Raw genomic sequence first — 26,398 nt, 5'->3', positions numbered from 1 at the left:
GTATGTTAACAACTCCATTGTACTTCAAAGCAGTACCATCTATCCACATTTTACAGCACCGCATGCACTATGCCAATCACAGGGCTATAAACATATATTACAAGACCTTTTCCATAGCATACTGATACAGAAAATTTTCTTTACCATACACAAAGCCAATCTTGATTCAAAAGTTTGCTACACAGTTGACATCCTGGTATGAATGTTCAATTTTCATCACTTTTTGATTTTTCAATTTCTTTAAAAAAATGTATTAGGCTCTTTACTGAATGACAATGCTCAGGTGCTTTTATCAACATTATAAGACTTCAAGATCCTGATAGGCAAAACATATTTTACCAAGACTTTTCCAGCCCTGGAAACATTCTCTCAATTTTTCAAGACTTTTCAAGACTTTTCCAGACTTCCATGACTGTATGAACCCTGCAATATGTATTCATCTCATCTCATCTATCCCTTGACCCGTGGGTGGGTCGTTGGGGCACCATGGATGACTGCCTGGTCAGCTCGCGCCACCTGCCTCGGTCCTCAGCGGCCCTTTGAGTTGTGGCAAATGGCAGGCCCGTCCACTCTTTGATGTTGTCCTCCCACCGCTTTCTCTGTCTGCCTCTCTTCCTCCTTCCTTGTATGGTACCCTGCAGGATGGTCTTGGCTAGGCCGTCTGATCGTGTGACGTGTCCATACCAGCGGAGCTTGTGTTCCTTCACTGTGGTTAGCAGGTGTTTGAATGGGCCAATGGCGTTTTGGACTCTTCTTTTCACTTCCTCATTTGTGATGTGGTCTTTGTATGTAATGTTCAGGATCTTGCAGAAGCATCTCATTTCCAGGGCCTGGATTCTTCTCTGGAGTTCTGCAGTGAGGGTCCAGGATTCGCAAGCGTATAGAAATATTGAGAAGATGAGGGAGCGCATTAGTCTGATTTTGGACGAGAGGGAGATGTTTTTGTCCTTCCATATAGTCTTCAATCGACTCAGTGCGGCAGTAGTCTGCGCGATTCTGGACAGGACCTCTGGTTTCGAACCCTCGTCTGACACAATGGCACCCAAGTATTTGAAGGAGGAGACTTCTTCCAGTTTTTCACCGTTTACGTGCAAGTTGGACGTTACGCCTTGGCTGTTGTTGGTCATAACCTTGGTCTTCTCGGCACTGATCTCCATGCCGCCTCAGCTGGCGGGCTAAACCACGTGAGGGGGTGGTGTTGACACTGCACCACTAGGGGGCGGAAGAGCTGCACAGCCAGCCAACGGCTAGGGCGGAAGGGCTTCCAGCAAGCTCAACGACTAAGTGTCCGGGGTCAAGGCGACCACCCAGGTATTGGGTGACCTCGGCTGTGACCAACGACCTGGAGAGGGATGGGCTCCGCCAGGCCACTCAGCCCAAGACACACCATGATGATGACAATATGTATTATCAGCAACAAAAGCAAACCTCACTGTACTTTCACCAAATATACAACAAGAAAGGTACGAGTGGAAAAGTTGTATGTACATTCCATACAAAAAAAAATTTTCTTCAGCTGCACACTAACTTTTCTTCCACACTTGCACATGAAATATTGTTCTAAACTCGCACACAAAATATTGTTCTACACTTACACTCTTGCTCCACATCTGTGCACTACTCACTCATGCTCTACATCTGCACACTTAAACTTTGTTGTGTGGAGAACACTTGTAAGGAGAAAAACATCTTTCCTTCAAAATCAATAGAAAAACATCTTTCCTTCACAAACAATCTCGCCACTTCTGTCCTGTCTGTGTGCTCCTAACCACAGACATCCACCCTACACCCCCTTCACACACACACACCTCCAAAAAAGTCAGGCATTTCAAGCAGTCTGGTATGCAACAAAAGACACCAAGTCCACTGAAGAGATTACAAACATGAAACCTCTCCATGCAGAAATCCAGAATTGCAGGGGAAGTTTGATTAGAATTTTATCTTAAACAGACAGGCAGTTTCAACTTACAATTTTCAAACACATATTTCCTGGCTGTGTTTGATTTGTACAAGAGTGAGTATTACATGTTTCTATTTTACAGTACTTCACAGACCAGGCTTCTCTTGTAGTTGTCAGGCTACTGCTGACAAAAAAAACATAGTCTTGTAGTACATGATACAAACCATTAAAACTGTGATGACTTAATTATCACAAATCCACCTCTCCATCACCCGACAGCCACAGATCACAAATCCTCTGACATTCTACTCACTTTAAATATAAAAAGTTGATATCATGTATCAGTGTGATATTCTTCAAAAGCAGATACAGACTTCAAGCGTAATACTCAGCTGTTCACACTGAGGACAAATGATGACAGATCATTCAAGGTCCATGGTTCATCTACAGTTACAAGCTTCCAATGTCATTGAACTTTTTCAGCACAGAGGGGAAGTTATCCTTGTAAAGGACAGGGTCTGCCCGGAACTCAATGGTGCGGAGCGGCATGCTCTGGTAGATGGCAGTGAACTGGTTGATGCACTCGGACCTCTCCACCATGTGGGTCACATCGGCAGACAGCATCTCGGTGTTGGTGCACTGCGGGCACTTGAACTTCTTACGGGGCGCCACCTGCAACAGTCAGTCACCTTCCACATGCTGCAGGTCACACAGGTAGGCGTGCTTCAACATTTGACTTTACTCTGTTGTCGTACATTCTATCAAAAGATTTAAGGAAACTCAATGACTCTGCCCATCTTGGGGCGTGGCCCATACAATAACAATATAAACATTTTCAATTGCAACTTCAGTTCAAAAGTGTGAAATGAAAAGAGCACAAAAACACACCAAAATAAATTTTAAAATAACAATAATAATAATTCACAAACAAAACAAACTTCCAACACATTGATATGTATGTTTCAGATGAAAGGACAACTTACACACCCTTCCCAAGTTTAATGAATTAATAAAGTTGTTTCTTTCCCAGCACTAAATAAACTGCATAAATCAAACATTGGTAAATGTTACCAACATTTACTTGAATCAAATCTATTTTAAATCACGTTATTTTTTGGACATTCTAAAACAAAATGAAATACATCGCTCAGCTTGCAATCTAAAAACAAAGATAAAAAGAGACCAAGGTCAAGGACACCATTACTAATACTCTGGGAGGGGTGCAGGCAGATTCCTCATTTATTCTGACTTTCTATTGTTTTGTTGTTTTTGTTGCTTTATCTTGTTGACATCATATCCTGGAAGGCAAACAGAAAAATCTGAACAATATCTTAAACTCATGACCATATGAAATGGATGTGACATGGCTGAATCAGTTATCTATACATTATGTATATGTATATATATACATGTGTGTGCATATGCATTTGTGAGAGATAGAGAGAGAGTACATGCAAGAGAGACATACACAGAGAGAGGGAGGATGAGTTTTGGAAGAAGTAAAGTAATAACCAAGTGGTGTTTTACCAAACAGTCAACATATTTGCTAACATAATGCCCAGTTGCTGCTTTTTCAAGGTGTATGAAACAATTCTTACCTTTATGGGAGCGTGGCCTGTGACATTGGAGATGAGGAAGTTCATGGCGATGTCTTCACAGTTCATGTGCTCATCCACCCATGACTTCATGTTGCCCGGTAATGCGTAGGTGTAGAGGTAGCTGAAGTACTGAAAACAGAACATGGTGGGTGTAAAGGTAGCTGAAGTACTGAAAACAGAACATGGTGGGTGTAAAGGTAGCTGAAGTACTGACAACACAAAATGGTGGGTGTAAAGGTAGCTGAAATACTGACAACACAACATGGTGGCTGTAAAGGTAGCTGAAGTATTGACAACACAACATGGAGGGAGTAAAGGTAGCTGAAGTATTGACAACACAAAATGGTGGGTGTAAAGGTAGCTGAAGTATTGACAACACAACATGGTGGCTGTAAAGGTAGCTGAAGTATTGATAACACAACATGGAGGGAGTAAAGGTAGCTGAAGTATTGACAACACAACATGGAGGGAGTAAAGGTAGCTGAAGTATTGACAACACAAAATGGTGGGTGTAAAGGTAGCTGAAGTATTGACAACACAACATGGTAGGTGTAAAGGTAACTGAAGTACTGACAACACAACATGGTAGGTGTAAAGGTAGCTGAAGTACTGACAACACAACATGGTGGGTGTAAAGGTAGCTGAAGTATTGACAACACAACATGGTGGGAGGTAGCTGAAGTATTGACAACACAACATGGTGGGAGGTAGCTGAAGTACTGACAACACAACATGGTGGGAGGTAGCTGAAGTATTGACAACACAACATGGTGGGAGGTAGCTGAAGTATTGACAACACAACATGGTGGAAGGTAGCTGAAGTACTGACAACAGAACATGGTGGGTGTAAAGGTAGCTGAAGTATTGACAACACAACATGGTGGGAGGTAGCTGAAGTACTGACAACACAACATGGTGGGAGGTAGCTGAAGTATTGACAACACAACACAGTAGATGTAAAGGTAGCTGAAGTACTGAAAACACAACAAGGTGGGTGTAAAGGTAGCTGAAGTACTGACAACACAACATGGTAGGTGTAAAGGTAGCTGAAGTATTGACAACACAACATGGTGGGTGTAAAGGTAGCTGAAGTATTGACAACACAACATGGTGGGTGTAAAGGTAGCTGAAGTATTGACAACACAACATGGTGGAAGGTTGCTGAAGTATTGACAACACAACATGGTAGGTGTAAAGGTAGCTGAAGTACTGACAACACAACATGGTGGGTGTAAAGGTTGCTGAAGTATTGACAACACAACATGGTGTGTGTAAAGGTAGCTGAAGTACTGACAACACAACATGGTGTGTGTAAACGTTGCTGAAGTATTGACAACACAACACGGTAGGTGTAAAGGTAGCTGAAGTACTGAAAACACAACATGGTGGGTGTAAAGGTAGCTAAAATATTGACAACACAACATGGTGGGTGTAAAGGTAGCTGAAGTACTGAAAACACAACATGGTGGGTGTAAAGGTAGCTGAAGTACTGAAAACACAACATGGTTGGTGTAAAGGTTGCTGAAGTACTGAAAACACAACATGGTGGGTGTAAAGGTAGCTAAAATATTGGCAACACAACATGGTAGGTGTAAAGGTAACTGAAGTATTGACAACACAACATGGTAGGTGTAAAGGTAGCTGAAGTACTGACAACACAACATGGTAGGTGTAAAGGTAGCTGAAGTACTGACAACACAACATGGTAGGTGTAAAGGTAGCTGAAGTACTGACAACACAACATGGTGGGAGGTAGCTGAAGTATTGACAGCACAACATGGTGGGAGGTAGCTGAAATACTGACAACACAACATGGTGGGAGGTAGCTGAAGTACTGACAACACAACATGGTGGGAGGTAGCTGAAGTATTGACAGCACAACATGGTGGGAGGTAGCTGAAGTATTGACAACACAACATGGTGGGAGGTAGCTGAAGTATTGACAACACAACATGGTGGGAGGTAGCCGAAGTACTGACAACACAACATGGTGGGAGGTAGCCGAAGTACTGACAACACAACACAGTAGATGTAAAGGTAGCTTAAGTACTGAAAACACAACAAGGTGGGTGTAAAGGTAGCTGAAGTATTGACAACACAACATGGTAGGTGTAAAGGTAGCTGAAGTATTGACAACACAACATGGTGGGTGTAAAGGTAGCTGAAGTATTGACAACACAACATGGTGGAAGGTTGCTGAAGTATTGACAACACAACATGGTGGGTGTAAAGGTAGCTGAAGTACTGACAACACAACATGGTGGGTGTAAAGGTAGCTGAAGTACTGACAACACAACATGGTGGAAGGTAGCTGAAGTACTGACAACACAACATGGTGGAAGGTAGCTGAAGTACTGACAACACAACATGGTAGGTGTAAAGGTAGCTGAAGTACTGACAACACAACATGGTGGGTGTAAAGGTAGCTGAAGTACTGACAACACAACATGGTGGGTGTAAAGGTAGCTGAAGTACTGACAACAGAACATGGTGGAAGGTAGCTGAAGTATTGACAACACAACAAGGTGTGTGTAAAGGTAGCTGAAGTATTGACAACACAACATGGTGGGTGTAAAGGTAGCTGAAGTACTGAAAACATAGCATGGTAGATGTAAAGGTAGCTGAAGTATTGACAACACAACATGGTAGATGTAAAGGTAGCTGAAGTACTGAAAACACAACATGGTAGGTGTAAAGGTATCTGAAGTACTGACAACACAACATGGTGGAAGGTAGCTGAAGTACTGACAACACAACATGGTGGAAGGTAGCTGAAGTACTGACAACACAACATGGTGGAAGGTAGCTGAAGTACTGACAACACAACATGGTGGAAGGTAGCTGAAGTATTGACAACACAACATGGTAGGTGTAAAGGTAGCTGAAGTACTGGCAACACAACATGGTGGGTGTAAAGGTAGCTGAAGTACTGACAACACAAAATGGTGGGTGTAAAGGTAGCTGAAGTACTGACAACAGAACATGGTGGAAGTAAAGGTAGCTGAAGTACTGACAACACAACATTGTGGGAGTAAAGGTAGCTGAAATACTGACAACATGGTGGGAGTAAAGATAGCTGAAGTATTGACAACACAACACAGACTGCTACACACCACAGCTGAATTACTGACAACACAACACAGACTGCTATACACACCACAGCTGAATTACTGACAACACAACACAGACTGCTACACACCACAGCTGAATTACTGACAACACAACACAGACTGCTATACACACCACAGCTGAAGTACTGACAACACAACACAGACTGCAATACACACCACAGCTGAAGTACTGACAACACAACACAGACTGCTACACACCACAGCTGAATTACTGACAACACAACACAGACTGCTATACACACCACAGCTGAAGTACTGACAACACGATACAGACTGCTATACACACCATCCAGGAGGCCACAGATCTTTTGTTACAAAAGCACAAGAATCCGAACAGTCACTTAATGTTAACATTTGCTGTATTATTTACAAAACAGTTGACTATAAATGCATTTCATTGTATAAAATCTATGCTCTCTGAAGTACTGAGAACACAAAACAGGCTGCTGTACACACCATCCACATAGCCACAGATCTTTGTTACCAAAGCATAAGAATATAATCTGTCACTCATGTCAATATTTGGCCAGCCTTTGACCATACTTTACAGAAAAAACCACCAGAACATGCATTGCTCTCGGGGAAAAAAAAAAAAAAAAAAAAGTATTTATTCTCAAAATAAGAATATTTGCTATTTACATGTTCTCCCTCAATTAAAAACAGTTGTCTATGAATGGATGTAACTGAATAAAATCTAGACTCCATCTCTCAAGAGTTAACATGTTGTCAGAGCATACAGCCATCTTTTTTTTCTGTGTGTGCTGATTTTTATTTTTTATTTTTTGTTTGTGGCAACAGGTCACTAATGAGTTTTTTTCACTTGCACTGTGCACATGTTGCACAGAAGACTGAAATATTTTACTGACAAGTTCAGCAAATACTGACATAAAAGGAGGGAAAAATCCCTACAAATTGTGGCGCTGTGGCAAAATCGGTTAGGCATTGGACTTATTATCCCATGTTCGTTAGTGATCAGTGTTAGAGGCTGTGTTTCAGCATGGTGTTGTCCTAGTCAAAATTATTATGATCTTCAAACTGGACATATGCCAAATTTCAGTTGGAAAATTACAGAAATATGGGTGTGCAATCGTGCTTACTGCAGACGATCATAAAGACATTGTAAACAAATGCTGAAAAAGGAAATGGGATGGTACTCACCTTCCAGGACTCACCCTCCCTCAAACAATGCACCCTTCACTGAACTAAGCTCTGAACAACTTGACCTTCAGGACTTTTTGATTAAATGTCGTTAAACTCAACTCTACATTGTACTCACTTTGTGATAGAAGGCAGCACCAGTGAGGACCATGGAGATGGCATTGGTCCACTCTGACTCGTACTTCCATTTCTGGGTGGAGTTGTCCCACAGATGAAGGCGTGACGGAAAGCCAACCAAACGGTCTGGAAACTCCCGCCAGACCTGATCATTAGTTGAAGAATAAGTCAGTGCCAAACAAAATCACGTTGCTTTAAGCCGAGCCAACCACAGTGGGGCCATTTCAGGGATGAATGCTACTGACCAGAAATATGAAACATAAAAATACTGAAAAAGAAAACATGTTCTCTTCTGCAGCACTGAACACTTATCAACCAGAGGTTAATAATCGTTTACAGAAGTGGAATTTATAAAACATCTGGGATACATCATACTTTCAAGAGAAAGATGGGATAGACACATGGCCAATGAAATTGATTCACAAATGAAATCCTATGGGGAATGCTAAAAGGGCTCTTAAACACAAAGAAACATATTCAGGCTGTCACAAGGTGTCATGTAAATTCAAAACCACTTTACTGAATAGATCTAGACAGATCACATAACCAAATGTTTATGTCACTCGCATCCATACTGCAATATGACATGGCAAAGTACACTGAAGATTCTGTTAATTCATTTGGGACTATTAACTATCATTACTAAGCAAAATTATTTTCCAGCACCATAACCAAGACACTTAAGTGTATTCGCAACCAAACAACAAACGTCGCACCTGGAGAGGATTACTGGCTTACAGAGAACGAGCAAAGAACTCATATCCATAGAGAGAGAAGGCAAGCAAATCACCTTGGGCATGACAACACAGAAACACAAACAAGATGGCAACCAAACACTACAACTCCATACCCAAGGAGAATCACTGGCTTACACCAGACACCAAACTTCATGTCAATGGAGGATGAGCATCTTCAACAGAAAAAGCTTCACCATGAAACAACAGAACTAAGCTATCATCAAATCCCAGAGAATTAGGGCAGATCTACTGACAAGCCAGGAGAGAGAAGACAGAATAAAAGGCTTCTCTGAGAAATAATGAATGGGGGGCCCAGCTTGAAACGTCTGGTACACCACAAGCTGAAAACTTTCAGAATCAACATGTCTACATAGCTTACTGGGACTGTCCAAGGAGACTGCAAGCAAAATGACCAGAAACAGCACGAATGAAAAACTGACTTGGAAGTGTAAGGAAGACTACACACTAAAAAGAAACAGATGCAGAGAACAGGAGGCCAAATGAACCCTTCTCATCATCTTCATCTAGTACCGTGAAGATCGCCAACTAAAGACAGCAAGGCCTATTCAGAAGAAATGAAACTTGTACGAAGACACAGTGTTGGCAACAACATCATTCAAGAAACCACCATCAGGTGATGGCATAGACTGACTTACAATATCGTAAATCCAGCTCTAATAGTACTTATTGCTCTTTCCCTAGATTCAAATGAACTCAAAATTTGATTGAAGTCAAAATGTGTCATCAGAACACTGCTTATAGTAAACTGACCCATCAGTCATTCTTTATTGCCATCCCTGTAGATTCAGGTGCACTCAAACAATTAAAATATATCTGCTGACAACTAAATCAGTAAACCAGCCGATCATTAGCTGATATTATCTGGGTCCAAACATGACCAAGGGCTTGACAGAAATCAAATGTGTTAAGTTAATAGGCTATATCACATGACACACACAACATAATTTTCACATTAAGTATCTACAAGTGATGTATATAAATGAAATGTGTGTGTGTGTGTGCATGTGTGTGTGTGTGTGTGTGCAAGATTATCTACAACATGTTAACAAAGCAGTTAAATTCAAAAAGACAACAACAAAAAACAACAACAACTAAACTTATTTATATATCTTGCTTTCCAATGTTATGCAGTCTGTAACACACAGACTTAACTGGCAGCTTACCTCATAACCAAACTCCAGTTCATCAGGTGTAAGCATCACAATGTCATCATCCAAGGCCAAGATACATTCCGTCTCTATCTCATCATATGGAAAAAACCTGAACAAGAAAGGTAGGATAAATGCACAATTTCATTACCCATTTGATACGCATCCTGCCTGCAAAAATCTCATCTCATTTTGTATAACAAGAATGTGAAGACTTTCTAAAGCAAAAATACACAAGATACACTCCGCAAATCCAAAGACAATCTGAAGTTAAGTATGTGTAATTAAACCAACTTTTTGAAAATGTTTTCAGAGAATGTTCTTGCAATTTCATGTCAATGTTTAAAAGACGAGAGAGAAAAAAAAAGGGGGGGGGGTGACTGCTAGGCCTAGCAAAATGAAGTAAAAAATCAATAACTGGTGTAAGAGAAAATGTACCTTAAGATATTGGGGAGACAAAGATGTCGACTCTTTCTCAAGCATTGGAATCTGGATGAGTTGTTAGGCCTAGCAAAATGAAGTAAAAATCAATAACTGGTGTAAGAGAAAAAGTACCTAAAGATGTTGGGGAGACAAAGATGTCGACTCTTTCTCAAGCATTGGAATCTGGATGAGTTGTCTTTGATCTGACACCAGTTTTTTGTTTGTTTTTGTTTTTTAGCTTCTTGTCAATGTTATAAGTTTTGTACAACTCTTCATTTACCACAGAATGCAACAGGCCGAATTCATAATTTGTGATGAATGACAAGAACTGACCTGTTGCTCAGCTTGTTTTTCTTTGTCTGGTGGACTTTGACTGGTTTGCCAATGTAGGGCCACGATGACACTGGGGGAAATAAACATCACAATGACACTTTATAGCATGTAATGTAACAATGTCAAACAGACAGCAGGAAATCACCATCAGAATACCTGTTATCAGTACACTTCAACAATACCAGAAAAACATATTCAACACATCATCCAGATACAAGGAGGAAGTGTACAAAACAATGGTAGAGAGGCAAGGCCTTCAAGACTCACGTGTGATACACACTTTATCCAGTAAAAAAATATATATATAAAAAAGAAAGAAAAATGAAAAAGAAATTAAAATGTGTTCTGTATTTAACCAGTTGAGTGCCAGATAATTTAGTATAAAAAAAAAAATTTTAAAAGTGCTCTCCCTTTGCCAGTGAATTTTGAGGATTTGGGGGTTAACTCTTGTAAAAATATATATAAAAATTTTAAAAAACTATGGGAAATACAGAAATAAAGTAAACATTTTTGTGAAGTAAAATAATTGTAGATTCTGAATCTGAGCTTTTTTCACCCCTAATCAGTTTGATTGTAGATAACTGCTCAGGCATTTAAAGTGAAGATAATGATTTTTGTCCAACAGAAGTCTATTTCCACCTCTGAGGAATGGCATCCATAATGAAAACAAACAAAATACAGCTGGAAACAGCATGCCTATTATCAGATTATACCTGCAAAAAAACTTAAAACTGGCAAGTCTAAAGAATCAAATCACACCTTGTGTAGACATCTAAGTGAATGACTGTCCCAACAATGACAAACTTGGGTACAGTCAACATAAAAAGTCAATCATGTTCATAAAATCTGAGCAGGAAGCACCATCTGATTCAGTGACAAAAAGCGTTAAAAACATAAAGCACATATTTTATGTCCAGTGCACGTTCAACCCTGCATTTCTTGAAAACCATGGAACATTGGCAGTTGTCTATTTCCTGCAGCATTTCAACCTAATGTCTTACATTACTCCTCTCCCTCTCCTCCCCCTCTTCCAACGCTCACTGCACATAGTCTGTCAGTCATAGCTACTTGCTCAAAAATGCTGTCTGACTGGACAGACAGACTGAATTACCATCAAATGGGATTCATCACTGTCCTTGTCATTCAGCTTCATGTTCAAACCAATCATCAGACAGGACAGATCCTTTTCCATCGTTATAGCAATCTATAATCATAAGCACAGCTTTCAACATTGTGTAAATCCGCTGAATAGGACCACTTCTTTAACTGGACAAAGTTTTCAACGCCTTTTTTTTTGCAAATGAATCAATCTCCTTTCCAAATTTGCATTTCACATGGTCCAGTCAGCAAATCTTTATCAAGCAGAAAAGGGTCTTCTACCTGATGTATGCTCATGTAAATAGTATTTTTTATAATCCAGACACATCAAACTTACCGTTCAGAGTCTGTTTTTGTGCACTGAACCAAACTCCAAAGAAGGAAAAATATATGCAGGACGTCAGTCGACATCTTATAGGCACTATGGCAAAACTTTTGTAGGATGTCAGCTGACATCTTATAGGCACTCAAATGATTAATAACATAAAGCTTCAGGGGAAAAAAAAGAAGGAAAAAAAGGGGGGGAAAAAAGAGTATGTTAGCAGGTTCGAACCAAGCACATTTGGTTCGAGAGTAAGTAGACTTACAGCGCTAAAGTGCACCTACCGATAACATTCAAACATTAATATTTAAACGTATGTTGTTGTTTTTTGCGTCAAACATCAGTTACATTATTCAAGGTGATAACGCCATTTAAAATCAAGTTATTTTGATACATCACGATTATTCAAGAATTTCTATAAAGTCCGCAGTAAAGGAGACATTGCGATCTCCTCAGGCACACCACATCATGTAGCTGTTTTCTCAAGATTTGCTTACTGAACAGGCTGAAAGAAACAACAATACGGTCCACTTGATTTATCTTTCATGTTCATTTCAGTTAATTCAGTACCCACTTTAAAATAATCATAAGCAATAAACACCACAATGGTGTCTTTATTGTCACTGTTTGTATTCTGTCCAGAATTTGTATTTCTTTTCTTTTAATAGCAACCAAGAAAAATGAGGTCAGGCTGTCTCCAAAACAAACCATAAACTGTGATTTTTTTAATTTGGATCCTCAACAAAATAAACTGCTGATATACCAGAAATACAGCTTAATCCAAAAGACTTACAACCTATTATTGGTATTGACTGCGAAGATTTTCCCCACTATGTTTAATCCAAATTTGGTATTGCCAGACAAAGTATTTCCAGAGAAAAAGACAATGCTAAAGTTGACCACAGATACACAGACATACATACACACACACACAGACAACCGAACACCAGGTTATTGCACAGACTCACATTGTTTACACAAGTGAGTAAAAAATCAAACGGTAGTGGAAGCTGTAAAGACACTGACACGGTGGGGGCTGTTTGTTCTGGTTGTTCCACACCACCAGAACCTTGGCCAGGGATGGCACAGCAGCCAGCTGTCTGATGACAGTGAAGAGGGAGTCCAGGCGATCATAGGTCAGCACCACAGCAGTGAACCCCTGCGCTTTGCTGGGAACCAGCGGCAGGAACAGGGGGTTCTGGATCAAAGGCTGTGCACAAATCAAGCACACAACCATCAGATAAATTTTAAGCCTTCTGATAAGCATGAAAAAGCCTTTGCATAAATCAATAATATCATTTTGGAACAGATTTTCAAACGCATTTGTATACATCATTTACATCGCCATAGAACAGATTTTCAAACAGTTGTGCAGAAATCAAGCATGCAACCTCCAGACAGATTTGCAAAAGCCTGTGTTAAATAAATCAATGCAACTTATGAAAATTATGCTGATGCCTGATAATAAGACAATCACTTAGGACAGATTTGTTAAAGCCAGCAAACACAGGATCCCTATCACAGCAAATTCTTACACAAACCTGAGAATTTCAAATACAGTATATTTTGTTTCCCAAACTTGTACACAGCTCTTATCTTTTTTTTCCTTGTGATCTTCACTGAAACATGTTAATTAAAAGAATCTTGCTGACAAAACTGACTGGTCTAACTTAACCTGCAAGACAGAGTGGTCTCCCATAGCCTGGCTGCTTTAATTCTTTGCATTTCAGAAAATGGATAATGTTGCTGAAAGTTCACAATCAATCAAGAACTGCTCTGTATTTTCAGAGTGCTACTTCAAAATAACAACAACAGCAATAAAAAAAAGTAATACCTGTTGAATAATTTTTTCCCCTTTTGCAATGTAGTTATAAATTAACAATAACTACACTGAAATTACATGAATGAGAAAAAAAACAGGAACAGCACAGGGTAGGCATCAGACCCCTGCCAGAGTCCACACAAGTAGGTCACAGCATAGTATGTGTAATCCAAAGAAATTCTAAGACCACTGACAAACCCACCACATCGGGAGGTTCGTTCCACTCGTGGTAGGAGCGTGCAGCGTAGGGGAAGATGCGGTCATTGATGACATGCAGGGTGGTGTGTGTGATCTTGGCCATGGATTCAAAGTAGCTGTGGTAAAGGAAGTGGATTTGTCGCCTCATGGTGTGCACACGGTCTACGCTGTAGTTACCTACCACTTCCATCAGATGGGGAAGGTCGTCCTCCCTCACCTGGACACTGCCCCTGAACAACAAGGCACAAACACTGTCATACACCATTCCTTGAGCAATAGCATTACCTCCATGCATTATTCATCCCTTGTAGTTCAGAACAACCAGCTTCACTCACTAAATTATTTGGAGCCGTACAGACACCTTTGCATTACTACAACCCTTATGACAAATAACAGGATACAGCACTCTATGTTACAAATGTGCACAAATCTGACCCCTTATTTCTGTGACCGCCTGCCACCTCTACACCCCATCTGGCTCAGCTTCAGATCCACTCTGTATCTGCATTCCCGGATTCGAACACTCCACAGTTGGCTGCAGCTGTTTCTTTGTCTCTGGACCTTAGACTTGCACTTGGAATGAGCCCCCTCTTTTGCTTAGTCAAATCTTTGCACTCAGCTCTTTCAAGTCTGGCCTGAAACCCGTTTCCAAAACAGCTCCCTTCTCGGGAGTTCTCCCCTCCCCATCCCTCTGCCTGGTCTAGTTTTTCTAGCTTTCTGTCTACATGTTAATTTTCTTCATTAATTCCTCCAAATCAGATCAGAGTTATGCATGCATGTGAATGACTGGTGTGTAAGCGCTTTGATTTGTCGCTGCACAAGATTTAGCACTTTATAAATACTTTTTTTTTTTTTTTTTTGTCATTATTATGTAATGCAATACAATGCAACACAAGACTATACCAGTGAAATCAGTGTAAAACCACTGTGTAAATGACACAGTGACAGGTATCAAGACTGAATTAATTGTTTATCCTTGTACTATTAAGCAGCTGCTGAAAGATCTTTCCATAACCCCCGCAGAAATCGTGTGCTCAGATTCACAACCACCCTGACAAAATAGGGTCTAAAATCATTTCTAAATATACTCATCCTTTGAATGTCTTTCCCAAAGCATGGTAAATACACATCAGTATTCTAAGCAAAAAAAAAAAAAAAAAAAAAAAAAGATACACACGCGTATGCTAGATATGGAATGTTCCCATTTCAACTTCTTGAAAAATGATAAATAAGATTTCAGTGCCCCTCTTTCATCTGTTATATTGTGAGTTGGATAAATGGTTATAGGCACAAGTATGTATTATGCATCATTGTTTCATATGTACTCGTATAAATTAACCATTAACTGCCAGGAAAATAAGATTTAAGTGAAATCTATTTGCCAGGTTTTTTTTCATAAAAAACAGGTATAAATTTTCTAAAACAGTTGTGCTCTTTGTTATTTGAGAAAGACCCATAAAAGTATGTATTTTCTAAAAGGTAAATGAATAAAGAATACAAAACACATAATGTTTTCCCATTTTATATATTTTTAGTGACATGCTATTGTTTTGTTATCAGTGGGTTTGTTTTTTTTCTTCACATTTTCAACTTGTTCATTACAAACATTAGGTAATTTGCACTAAATATCATATTTTCTGGACAAATGGATATCTGCACACACAAAATCATACTAGAACCACCACAATAATTATTTTTTTTTTTTTTAAAGGAGATAGATACACAATGCATTGTGACTTCTCCAAGTGATAATATGGATGTGAGGCCACACCCCTTCAGTCTCCACCCCCCCCCCCCTCCTCTTCACCCCTCTCACATGGTCACTTTATCCAGTTCTCATCAGACCGCATTGGCTGAGTGCCAAGAATATCGCGACACTGTGTCCTGCTAATAATTCGGTTAGTATGTGTCATCTGCTACAGTTGTACAGCCAGCATCACTCACTGATAGTCATATCTTGGCCATTCTCTTGATTGCTTCCTTTATTTTCTATCAAATCATCCTATAAATGTTCATCACTGTCTTCTCCTTCGAATTTACGCTTCAATTCTTTCTGAGTATCAGCTAAAGAAAGTAATCTTGGTTGATTTTGTTCACCACGATCGCATGTCTTGAGCATGGCGTCAGTCCGACATTTTGCTGAGCGAGCGAGGAAAGGAGCCAGGCAGAACACTGCAACAGTGACCCAACCAAAACATTCAAATAAAGGACTGCCTCATGACGTATATGGGGTTTCTAGCTATGAATAGAATCCAGAAAGATTCCCCAGGCTAAAGTGACCAGCATTTTTGTCAACGAACTGAATGCAAACCTGGGAAAAGTCAGAATATTTTGATGACGAGTCATCTCGTCATTGTGGCAGCGAAGCAAACATGCTTGCGATGACTAGTTATCTCGCCATATAGGCAGCCTACGGATTAACGTGTTTGGTCTTTAACTCTTTCATTCCGGCAGCACGGTTTTCCGGTTTGCTAGAATCATACCCTTCATTCCTGGAAGCCGGTAAACCGTGCAGCAGAAAATTCCTCCTTTCCTTCGCGCGAGTCGCGTCATCAGCGCGCGTCATCTATCTTTGACCGGGGCACTTGTGGGGCAGTGTTTATGAATGGAATGGATGCCAGACACCCCCTCTCGCTCCCTGGGCCGTGGGAAAGTGGCCACTGCTTCATTCCTGCCAGTGTGCAACTGCAGACGTGGCATTTCTGAGTGAACACACGAACACGGAAGATGGAAGGTGTAGACAATTCGGATTCAGACCAGTTTTCTGATGATGAATTTTACAATGCTTTACCAGATGATGATTTCGATCTGTTGCAACTAAATGAAGAGGAGAGAGCACTGTTAACTGCTGCAATAGAAGCACAAATAGCGGGTGATGAAAGTGGAGAGGAGCTGGATGATGAAAACCGGCCTTTATTTTACACGCAGCCACGGTTTGAGTGGGTGAGCGGTAATTACGTTGCACCTGACCCTAGCACCAGAACGTCGTTCAATCGGCGATCAGGACCTGTTCGCGTGCTGGATACATCGATGACAGCACTGGATTACTTTCAGCTGTTTTATTCCGATGAAGTGTTTCGTTCTATTGTCAACTTCACAAACAACAATGCCACAAAGAAACGGACTGAGGAGCCAGAAAAAAACAAAGGTGAGTGGAAACCCATTACACTGGAAGAAATCAAGGTCTATTACGGACTGCTGATAATGAAGGACATTATGCGATTTGACAGAGACACACACTATTGGAGCACAAGTGCAAAAAACTTTCTTCTCCATACTCCGTTTGGCAGTGTGATGAGTCGTGACCGATTCTTTCAGATTCGGAGATACGTGTATTTTGTGGATCCTACCTCACCTGTTGATCGAAGTGACAAACTCCACAAACTTCGTTTCATTCTGGACAAAGTCAGGGACAGTTTCAGAAATGAGTTTTTCCTTACCAAAATGTGACAGTCGATGAAGCGATGGTACCATTCAAGGGCCGTTTAGGCTTCAAACAATATATGAGGGACAAACCTGTGAAGTTTGGTATCAAGCTGTGGGTACTTGCTGACGCCAAGACAGCACGCTGCTACAATACGGAGGTGTACACAGGTAAACACGGTCAGCAAGTGAACAAACTGATCGGGCTCAGTGCTCGTGTTGTGATTGGTCTGACCAAACCAATTCAAGACTTTGGCCACGTTGTCTTCACAGACAATTTTTACACCTCACCTGTGCTGGCAAAGTACCTGTTGGGCAAGGGGACGTACCTGTGCGGCACAATGCGACCCAACCGTCTTGGCTACCCAAGTGATCTGGTCAAGACCAAGGCAGAAATACGTCGGATTCCCCGTGGCACTTCTGAATGGCGACAGTGTGGTGACATGATAGCAACATCATGGAAAGACAACAGAATGGTGTACTACCTTTCCACAGCACACCCACCTCATGACAACTCAGGTGCCACTGCCAGACGACGCCAGAAAGACGGGACCGTCGCGGAGTTTCCTTGCCCCCCATCAGTGGCTGCCTACGCCGTCAACATGAATGGTGTGGACAGACTGGACCAGAACACCCGTCAAAACAAGTCAAAAAAGTCCATGAAGTGGTATCGACGGGTGGAAACAAAGCTGATGGAGACAGCAATATACAACGCTTTTGTCATTGAGGGGGAGGTGACAGACCACAGACCTCATGGACAAAGCAAGCCAGACCTGCTCTCCTTCAAGCTGGACCTGGCCCACCAACTGATCGGCAATTATTTTGTCGAAAAATCCCATCCTGGCCGACCCAGAACGGAAACCAGTGCAGCAGACCCCCGTCTTGACCGCACAGATCACTGGCCTGTTCGCGGAGAAGGTGACAACCATACCTGTGTGGTGTGCACAGCACGACACAACAAATACAACCACACACACCCTGGTGTCAGCTATGCCAACGACCCATTCAAAAAAATGCAAGACAACGATCAAATGTGAAAAGTATGGTGTGTATTTATGCAGCAACCAGCGCGAATGCTTCAAGGTGTACCACACGCGTCACCTTTGTGTGACATGTGACATGGTGATTGTGACAATGACACATGTATATAGAGAACGTTTTGTTTGTGAATAGTGTATGTGCACAGAACTGTGTAAATAATGCTCTGATTCTGGCTCATTAGCTGCTTGTGTAGAGAAAGACATCCTCTTCTAGACAGCAAACAAACTTCAAATTAATTATGTGGTAGGGACAACTGCAGTGACAATTGTGACAGTTTTCTGTGGATATGACCAGCAGTGTGGCACTGAGATACATGTGAGGCATACTCGGTGAGTACCTGCATGATGTGAACACTGTGCAAGCAAAACACTGTCCTGCGTATGGTACGTACTTGCATGCGTTGTGTTTTACCCTAAACTCACCTGTTTTACACCTGAGTGTCACCAGAGATGTCACCGTATAGAGTCAACACGGTCACAGACATCTCACATCAATTCTGTACACAACGGTATATAACAATCTTAGTATACTGTTATGAACCGTGTTGCCGTAAGTCTCCGAAATAAGTACCCTGCTTCGTACTTTCTTTCTCTTCCCTAAATCCAGGAATGAATGGTATACAGGGGTGCAAGTGGAAAAAAGTGGCAAGACTGAAGTCCGGTCTTCTATGATTTTCCGTCCTAGGCGATTTTTTTTCTCTCGGTAAAATACAGAGTTTCAGGGCTAAGTAACAGTGTGTGTGTGTGTGTGCCTCTCTCTCTCTCTCTCTCTCACACACACACACACACACACACACACACACACACACACACACACACACACATTCTCTCTGTTCTCGCTTTCCAACGAACAGTCCCATCCGGCTTCCAGCGGCAAAAATGGGAGTCGTACACAGCGCGCGCGGCCAGACACAGCTGGCGCTGGCTTCAGTTTAGCTAAGCACTGGTCAACCAGTCAAGAGAGTTCCATCTTCCGGTGAATAGTTCAGTATTCAAGTTCCGACCAAAACTTTCCCGGACCAAAAGCATAGGGACAAAAAAAAAAAAAAAAAAAAAAAAAAAAATCGAAATTTCATCAAGACGGAAATCCGTATGAGACGGAACCACTTGCACCCCTGGGTATACATGCTTAAAAGGAATCTAGGAACAAGGGGAAGTAATGGTTCATAGAAAACTAGGAATGAAAGAGTTAATAAAGAAAATTATATAAAATAAAAAAATGGAAGAAATATACTAAAGGAAGTCACAAGCTGCAGGTACACCTGAGCAGAGTAGTGTTTTGCTAAGGACATGAATCAGACCCCTACCAGAGTCTACACCAGTGGTTAAGGTATAGCGTATAAAGAATTATTTGCCACTAGATACCTGATCCAGTCAATAACTTCTGCAAAAGGCATGACATAGCCGTCAGCAACCACAATGGGGATACAGCCAGCCATGAGAGCATCACTCAGAGCCGGGGAGCCCAGTCTGGATCCACGCATCACCAGGCAAAACGTTGCTTCCTGCACACAGGTCACTCAGTGTCACTTAGTTTCATTTTTCATGCAGACGCACACATACACAGGAGCAAACATACACACACTCATTCAACTAACTCTCACACAAATACACACACTGACACTGACATACATACAAACACACACAACAAAAAATAAACAGCTAACTTCAGTCATTCTGGTCAACTGCTGGAGCCTTAAAGACCCATAAAAATCCTTATGTAAAAAGGTGTGTCTCTTCAGCTTTTCCTTTTCTGGTTCTGTTGGGGAAAAAGACAGCTCCACATCGGTTTTTCAATTCAGAAATAAACATACTGGCAGGCCACAAACAGCTGTAAGTTTTCACAGGCACATTTTTTTTTTTACACTGAACTTACATCTGAATAAAAAATCATCACAAAATCCTCAGGTTAGTGAGTTTCAGAAAAAAAATTCTGCGTCTGATTACTTCAAATTTGAAATTCGCAGTCATTCAAAAGATGACAGCAGACAAACCCAGTCCATATATGCTTCATGCCAGTTTTAAGTTTAGCAGCCATTGTCAGTCTGAAATAAGCACACTGACAATGTAAGTAACCCTGCTGGCCAGGTCACATGGCATCTAGTCACTGATGCCTGGAATTTCAGTTTTCCCTGTTTGAGAAAGAATAACAGGTAGAGAGCAAATGTGTGTGTGTGTGTGTGTGTGTGTGTGTGTGTGTGTGTGTGCACGCGCGCACACGTGTGTGATAGGGACAGACAGATGGTGAACATGTATTTAAATTATTAAATAAGGAAATGCAGTATTCATCATCTGAAATTGAGAAATCCATTCATGATCTATCAGAGTAAAAAAAAAAAAAAAAAGAAAGAAAAAAACAGAAGAGTACTGGGAAAAGTGTGTAAAGTACAGAAGAGCAAACTATTGCAAACACACACACACAAACACACACACACACAAAAGCACATGAAAAAACAGAAATTTCTTGCAGCAATCAGCTCATAGTAATCCACTACAGATTTATAATCCAATAGTGGAAGGAAAGAAAAAAAGCAATAGTAAATTCACCTTAAATAAATTTCAGTTATAGGCATCATAGAATGAACAGATTTTTTTTTATACATTAGGGTGTTTTTGTTTTTTCTTAGATCAGCAAAGAGAGAGAGGCACAGGAGCTCAGATTATGACCCTTGTTTGAATTGGTATGAGGCGTAGTGTGTTTGGGGGTCAGAGTAAACAGTGGTACTGGGATACTGCTGCTCTGTGTAAAAGATAACAGACCAGATTTCTTTCCCATGTCTTGCAGCCAGAAATAGGTTCCCTCGACTCATGACAGCCTGTCAGTGAAGCTGGAACTAGAGTGGTCAGGCAAAAAAAAAAAGTCCAACCACAAGCCAGTAATTTAAGTGCGATCCCAGGGATTTTTCGCCAGCAGTCTCTAAATGGTAATTATCAAAACATACCTGCAGAATTTCAGGGTATTTGACTTCTGTGTTGCCATGACAGCGGCGAGAGTAGTTCCAGGGTTTTTGCTCCCAGGGACAGGCATCGAGCAGAAGGAACTGGTTGGGGTTCTTACGCTGCAGGTCCCTCAGCACCGACATGTACTCCTGGTGCAGGCCCAGCTGGGAGGACACGATCAGCCATTGACGGCCCTCCCTGAGCACACACACCACACATATTTTCATGACACAATCTTGCTCAATCATCAGTCTAACACTTAGTGTCTCAAATGTCCTGCTCTGAATGAAAACCAAGACAGAGAGAGAGAGAGAGTGTGTGTGTGTGTAAGTGTGTATGGTGCACATGAAGTTAGTTGGGCGAGTGGTGACATCATGTCTGTTGGCAGTGAATTTGTAAAATCATTTATCTTTAATATTTGCCCTTCATAGTCGGATTTTTTTTAACATGTAAAATGCTTTGAGCTCTATTTCAAAGCATTGAATAGGTGTTCATTATTATTACCATCACCAAAATGATAAAAAAATTTGACAAAAATAGATGGAAATGTAAGAGAATGACCAAAGAAAACCACCCAAAGTGGACGCTGAATACCAAAACAATTTCTGTACTGTGTCCACTCACAGGTACGACCTATCCTTCAGCTGGACATCCCTGACCAGAGGGTTGAACACTGGCACTGACACGTCAAAGGTCCGGCGATAAGACACAGAGCTGTAGCTGCCACCGGCCACCATGGCACTGCCTGTATCTGCCTCCAGGTAGGGGACGTAGTCAGGTGAGGTACCAGGCAGCATGTTGAATAGCAAGTGATTCATCCCTTCATTCCACCTGTCCAAAAAAACAAGCACAAAGTGCTAAGATAAGATACAACTTTTATGTCTGTAAATGCACAGAAATTTGTCTTTTGGCTAGAGTATATATAACATTAAAGTTTAAACATATAAAGCACAATCACTTTCAGAAGATGGAAATATGCAACATAATATGACTAGGTAAGAAAAACCACATGTCACCGACACTAAAATAAAGAAAAGCTAAGCATGAGTACAACACAATAACTTTTATTAAGATAATTATGTATTATAACACCTTTATGAATAAAATTAATGTAGACCACATAAGGAAACATGTCCTACAAATAAATAATATGAATAAAGAAAATGAAAAATAATAAATAATAATTAATATATAACTCACCCACTCATACCCACACCCAGTCAACGTGCCTACGCCCCAACAACCCCACCTCCCCACCCCCAACACACACACATATACATCAGGACACACTGGTAACAACAATGCACCAGCCACCGTCACATATTATTATACATATCTGCATATAAAAGACTGAATAAGAAATAAAATAAACAGAATAATACACAAGCAACAAGGCCTCTATGTAAGTTCTACTGCACTGTTCTAAAATAAACATCAAGCAAAGTAATGAATGATAAGAATTCCCAAGAAGAACTAGGTGATGACACACAATAAAAGTGAGACAAATCACACATGTACACATTCACAAAATGAATCAGTGAAATCTTCCAAATCAGACATACAAACTATACACACACTTTTGTACACAAATCATTCTCGTAAAACATACCAAGGTAATGAAGCCAATACTTTTCCGGTCTCCTTGGTGAAAATGTTGTTTTGGTTCAATAGATCTATAGAAGGAACAAAGAGACAGGCAGTTCCTGGATCACTGGTGTAGAATGGACTTTCTACAATCGCTTGCAGAATTTGTGCAAATTCACGAGACATACTACTAACAACAGGTACATCTTTTTCATCCATATAGTCTTTGATGGGATAAATGTACACACTTATTTTGGTCGCATCATTGTAGCCACAATGATAAACTTTAACACAGGTATGAAATGTGCATGTTGAATTTCTCTCTGTCCCATTCTTGCTGTCTTTGGTAATATATACAATTTCATCTGTCTCCAAATGGCGTGGCAAGAGATGAACTGAATCTCCCTCAGTCTCCTCTGATGGCCACAGATACAGGCATAATATGCCAGTGAATGTCAAAAACACAATCCCCACAAATATCAGAAAAAATGAATATGGGAAGCTGGTGAAACGTCGTCTTGTTCGAAGCATCATAGCTGCATACTGGCCTCACGTTTTTCTTGTAACATCAGTTGAGACAGAATACACCTGCCTGTTGCATCAGTGACAATACCTGAAACAGTCCCCCCAAACAAAAAAAATTAGCTTCTAATGACAGAAGTAAAATTTAATAATAATAATTATTATTATTATTAAGTAAAATTTATCATATTACAAGAATACAGCCTACATAATGTACATTGTAATAATTAATATGCTCAAAGTTCCTTAACTCCTGAGAGACATTTATTATTTTCTGCGAAACTCACTAAACTCACCCAGCCTGTAGATTGCTTCGCAACAGTTTAACAATAAGAACACATGTGTGAACACAAAGTGATATTATATCTCTATGTGTCAGTGTATGTGCATGTAAATAAATGTGTGTGTGTGTGTGTGTGTGTGTGTGTGTGTGTGTGCAGGGATGTATATCTGGTCAACTATGTAGACCAATAAAGAGTTCAGAATGTCCAATCACTATATTGCTGAAGAGGAAAAATCTATCACTACTTTTTCAAAGGTGAGAACACTGTCCTACACATTTCTTTATTTAACTTGGGACATAACTGGTGACTTGGGTGACAAGTCGATACTTTCCAATCAATTGAACTAGATCAACATCATAGCACACGCAACCACAATGTAGTTTCAGCCCATGTCTTAAGTGTTTGCTTAACCAGGACGTAATGACTTATGCACATGCACTGAACAGGAAAGTGTCTGCTTCCTTTCTACCCCAGCAAAGTTGGCCATGAGTGAAAATGTTTTTTTGATCTTCCCAAAGAAAACAAAAGAGGTTTCTGAGCATCAAACTCGGATATCTTTGGCTAGATTTTCTGGAATAATGACTAAAGGATGCAATACTTTCGAGCAAAAAAAACAAACTGATGTACAGCAACAGTGATTAAGAATGTCCGTGTTAATGAACCCCGAACAAAGACTTCAGAAAAGAGATAAGAAATTGAGGAAGACTTTGTTTAAAACAATATTGATTTCAAGGCTTCATTTTCATAACTATTCTCTATTTACATGAATTAATTTTTCATATATTATTCTTCATATTCAAGATTTGATTTTCATCCATTGAACTTAAGTGTCTTCAAAGTACATAAGCGTTGTTTATTGCAACATACTGATACTGGATGGCAATACTCTTCATTTTTATCATAGCTGATCAACAACTTTTAGACTTGACTTGAAAAAATGTGCTCATCGATTGTTTCAATGTTCCATTCATCTTGGTATAGAGAGGGCAAAATTTTTAATTTCCAATTATGTCCATGAAGATGTACATCCCTGGTGTGATTGTGTCAGTGTGTGTGTGTGTGTGTGTGTGTGTGTGTGTGTGTGTGTGTGTGTGTGTGTGAGTGAGTGCAGGTAGGCTCTGGTTTCTGAACTGCAAGCATGTCACTGTATTGTTTTTTTTTCTTGAACACACAAGCTGACTAAGCTATTCTGATAACATTGGCTTCAGGTAATTATGTCTGTCCATCAAGGCATCATGTCACTGATGCTTTCACAATTACAAGAAAAAAAGCTCTTCTGCTGTAGCATAATGTCATTAATTTTCATTCTGTCTGAATGCCAACAATCTTCTGCTTTAGCATACTGTCCATAATTTTCATTCTGTCTGAATGCCAAAAATCTGACTGATCCACACCAGTCTGTTTATAGGGCTGGGCACAGCACAGAGGCCCTCCTCAAAGTCATAAGCGGATCTTCTCCTTGCCCTCGATGAATATATAATATCTCTTCTATCTTTTTCTGCAAATTTCAGTTCTATCGATTATGACATACCCCACCAAAAATGGAGCAGTCTCTTCACTGGCTACCTGTCCAAAACAGAATCAACTATAATCCTGCTTAGAGTCAGACTGCCCCGAGATATCTTACAGATCTACATGATTCACATATACATTCTATCCCGTAAGCTGCATTCTTCCCATAATCATCTGCTTTGCATCACCTCTGTTGGATTAGAGTCCTTTGGACAGTGTTCCTTCTCTTTCCACGGCCCAACTGTCTAGAACCTTATGCATGCACATATCTGAAACTCATCATCTTCCACTTCATTCAAGTCTTCCCTAAAACCCATTTCTTTAAATTCATGCATAAACCACTGCCCCGCCCCACGTTCTCACGGTGTACTTGTGTATGTGTGTGCATTCTTGTGTGTGTGTATGTGTGTGTGTAACTGTGTGTGTGTGTGTGTGTGTGTGTGCGCGCACACATGCTCAGAGCCTTATTTTAGAGAACAGTTGCCATATAATCCATGTTACTAGTGTTTTTATTATCATTATGATAAACTACATCTGATGCGAGTCTACTGGCTGCGTAATATTTAATCTATCAACACCAATTCTACACACTGATGTACATTATTTATCATACATACACTGATAGTGATATTACTGTCTTTCAACCCAAGTACAACTATTCATTGAAAACAAAAGCAAAAAAACCTTCTATTTCAAAACATAAATGTTACTGTCAAAGAGAGGCCAAATGGCCGATCACATAAATCAGAAAGTATGTGTAATTAAACAGATATTTGTTATTTGTTGTTGTTGTTATTTTTTTCTTCTGTTTTTCACGTTCAAAGAACATTACGATGGTTTATCTACTTCAATTGTAAACGAATATCAGTTCACATCATTTGATTGTCACTCGTCCGTTTTAGTCGAGCTAACTTCTTCTGCCAGTTTAACTCTTATGATGAAGGATGTCAGAGAGTTTGTCTGCGTTAAAATTATCTTTAGACAAAAGTATCAGAACCTGTCTTAATGTAATTAATAAATTTACTATCGCATTCACAAACCTACCACCTACAGAAATTGTCAGCCAGAACCAGCTTCCGATCTGTCC

General features: G+C 40.4%; 1 protein-coding gene across 3 annotated transcripts; it reads right to left on the bottom strand.

Moving 5' to 3' along the window:
• Positions 1–149: 149 nt before the first annotated feature.
• On the bottom strand, positions 150–26,398 carry LOC143297733 (exostosin-2-like). 3 transcript variants are annotated; one of them, XM_076610171.1, is made up of 12 exons: positions 26,363–26,398; positions 23,019–23,606; positions 22,034–22,240; positions 21,412–21,607; positions 19,835–19,974; positions 14,011–14,236; positions 13,013–13,196; positions 10,567–10,636; positions 9,826–9,922; positions 7,906–8,049; positions 3,499–3,627; positions 150–2,572 (listed from the first exon to the last, which is right to left on the bottom strand). In XM_076610171.1, exons 2-12 carry the CDS (start codon positions 23,525–23,527, stop codon positions 2,351–2,353), a joined length of 2,124 nt encoding a protein of 707 aa, XP_076466286.1. In that variant the 5' UTR covers positions 23,528–23,606; positions 26,363–26,398; the 3' UTR covers positions 150–2,350. The 3 variants fall into 3 exon arrangements, with proteins under 3 accessions (XP_076466286.1, XP_076466288.1, XP_076466287.1); XM_076610173.1 differs by having other exon boundaries at positions 26,356–26,374; XM_076610172.1 differs by lacking the exon at positions 26,363–26,398 and adding an exon at positions 25,500–25,566.

The sequence above is a fragment of the Babylonia areolata genome, chromosome 23 (assembly GCF_041734735.1).
Source record: "Babylonia areolata isolate BAREFJ2019XMU chromosome 23, ASM4173473v1, whole genome shotgun sequence".
NCBI classification, from domain to species: domain Eukaryota; kingdom Metazoa; phylum Mollusca; class Gastropoda; order Neogastropoda; family Buccinidae; genus Babylonia; species Babylonia areolata.
This window is presented reverse-complemented; position numbering and strand designations above follow the sequence as displayed.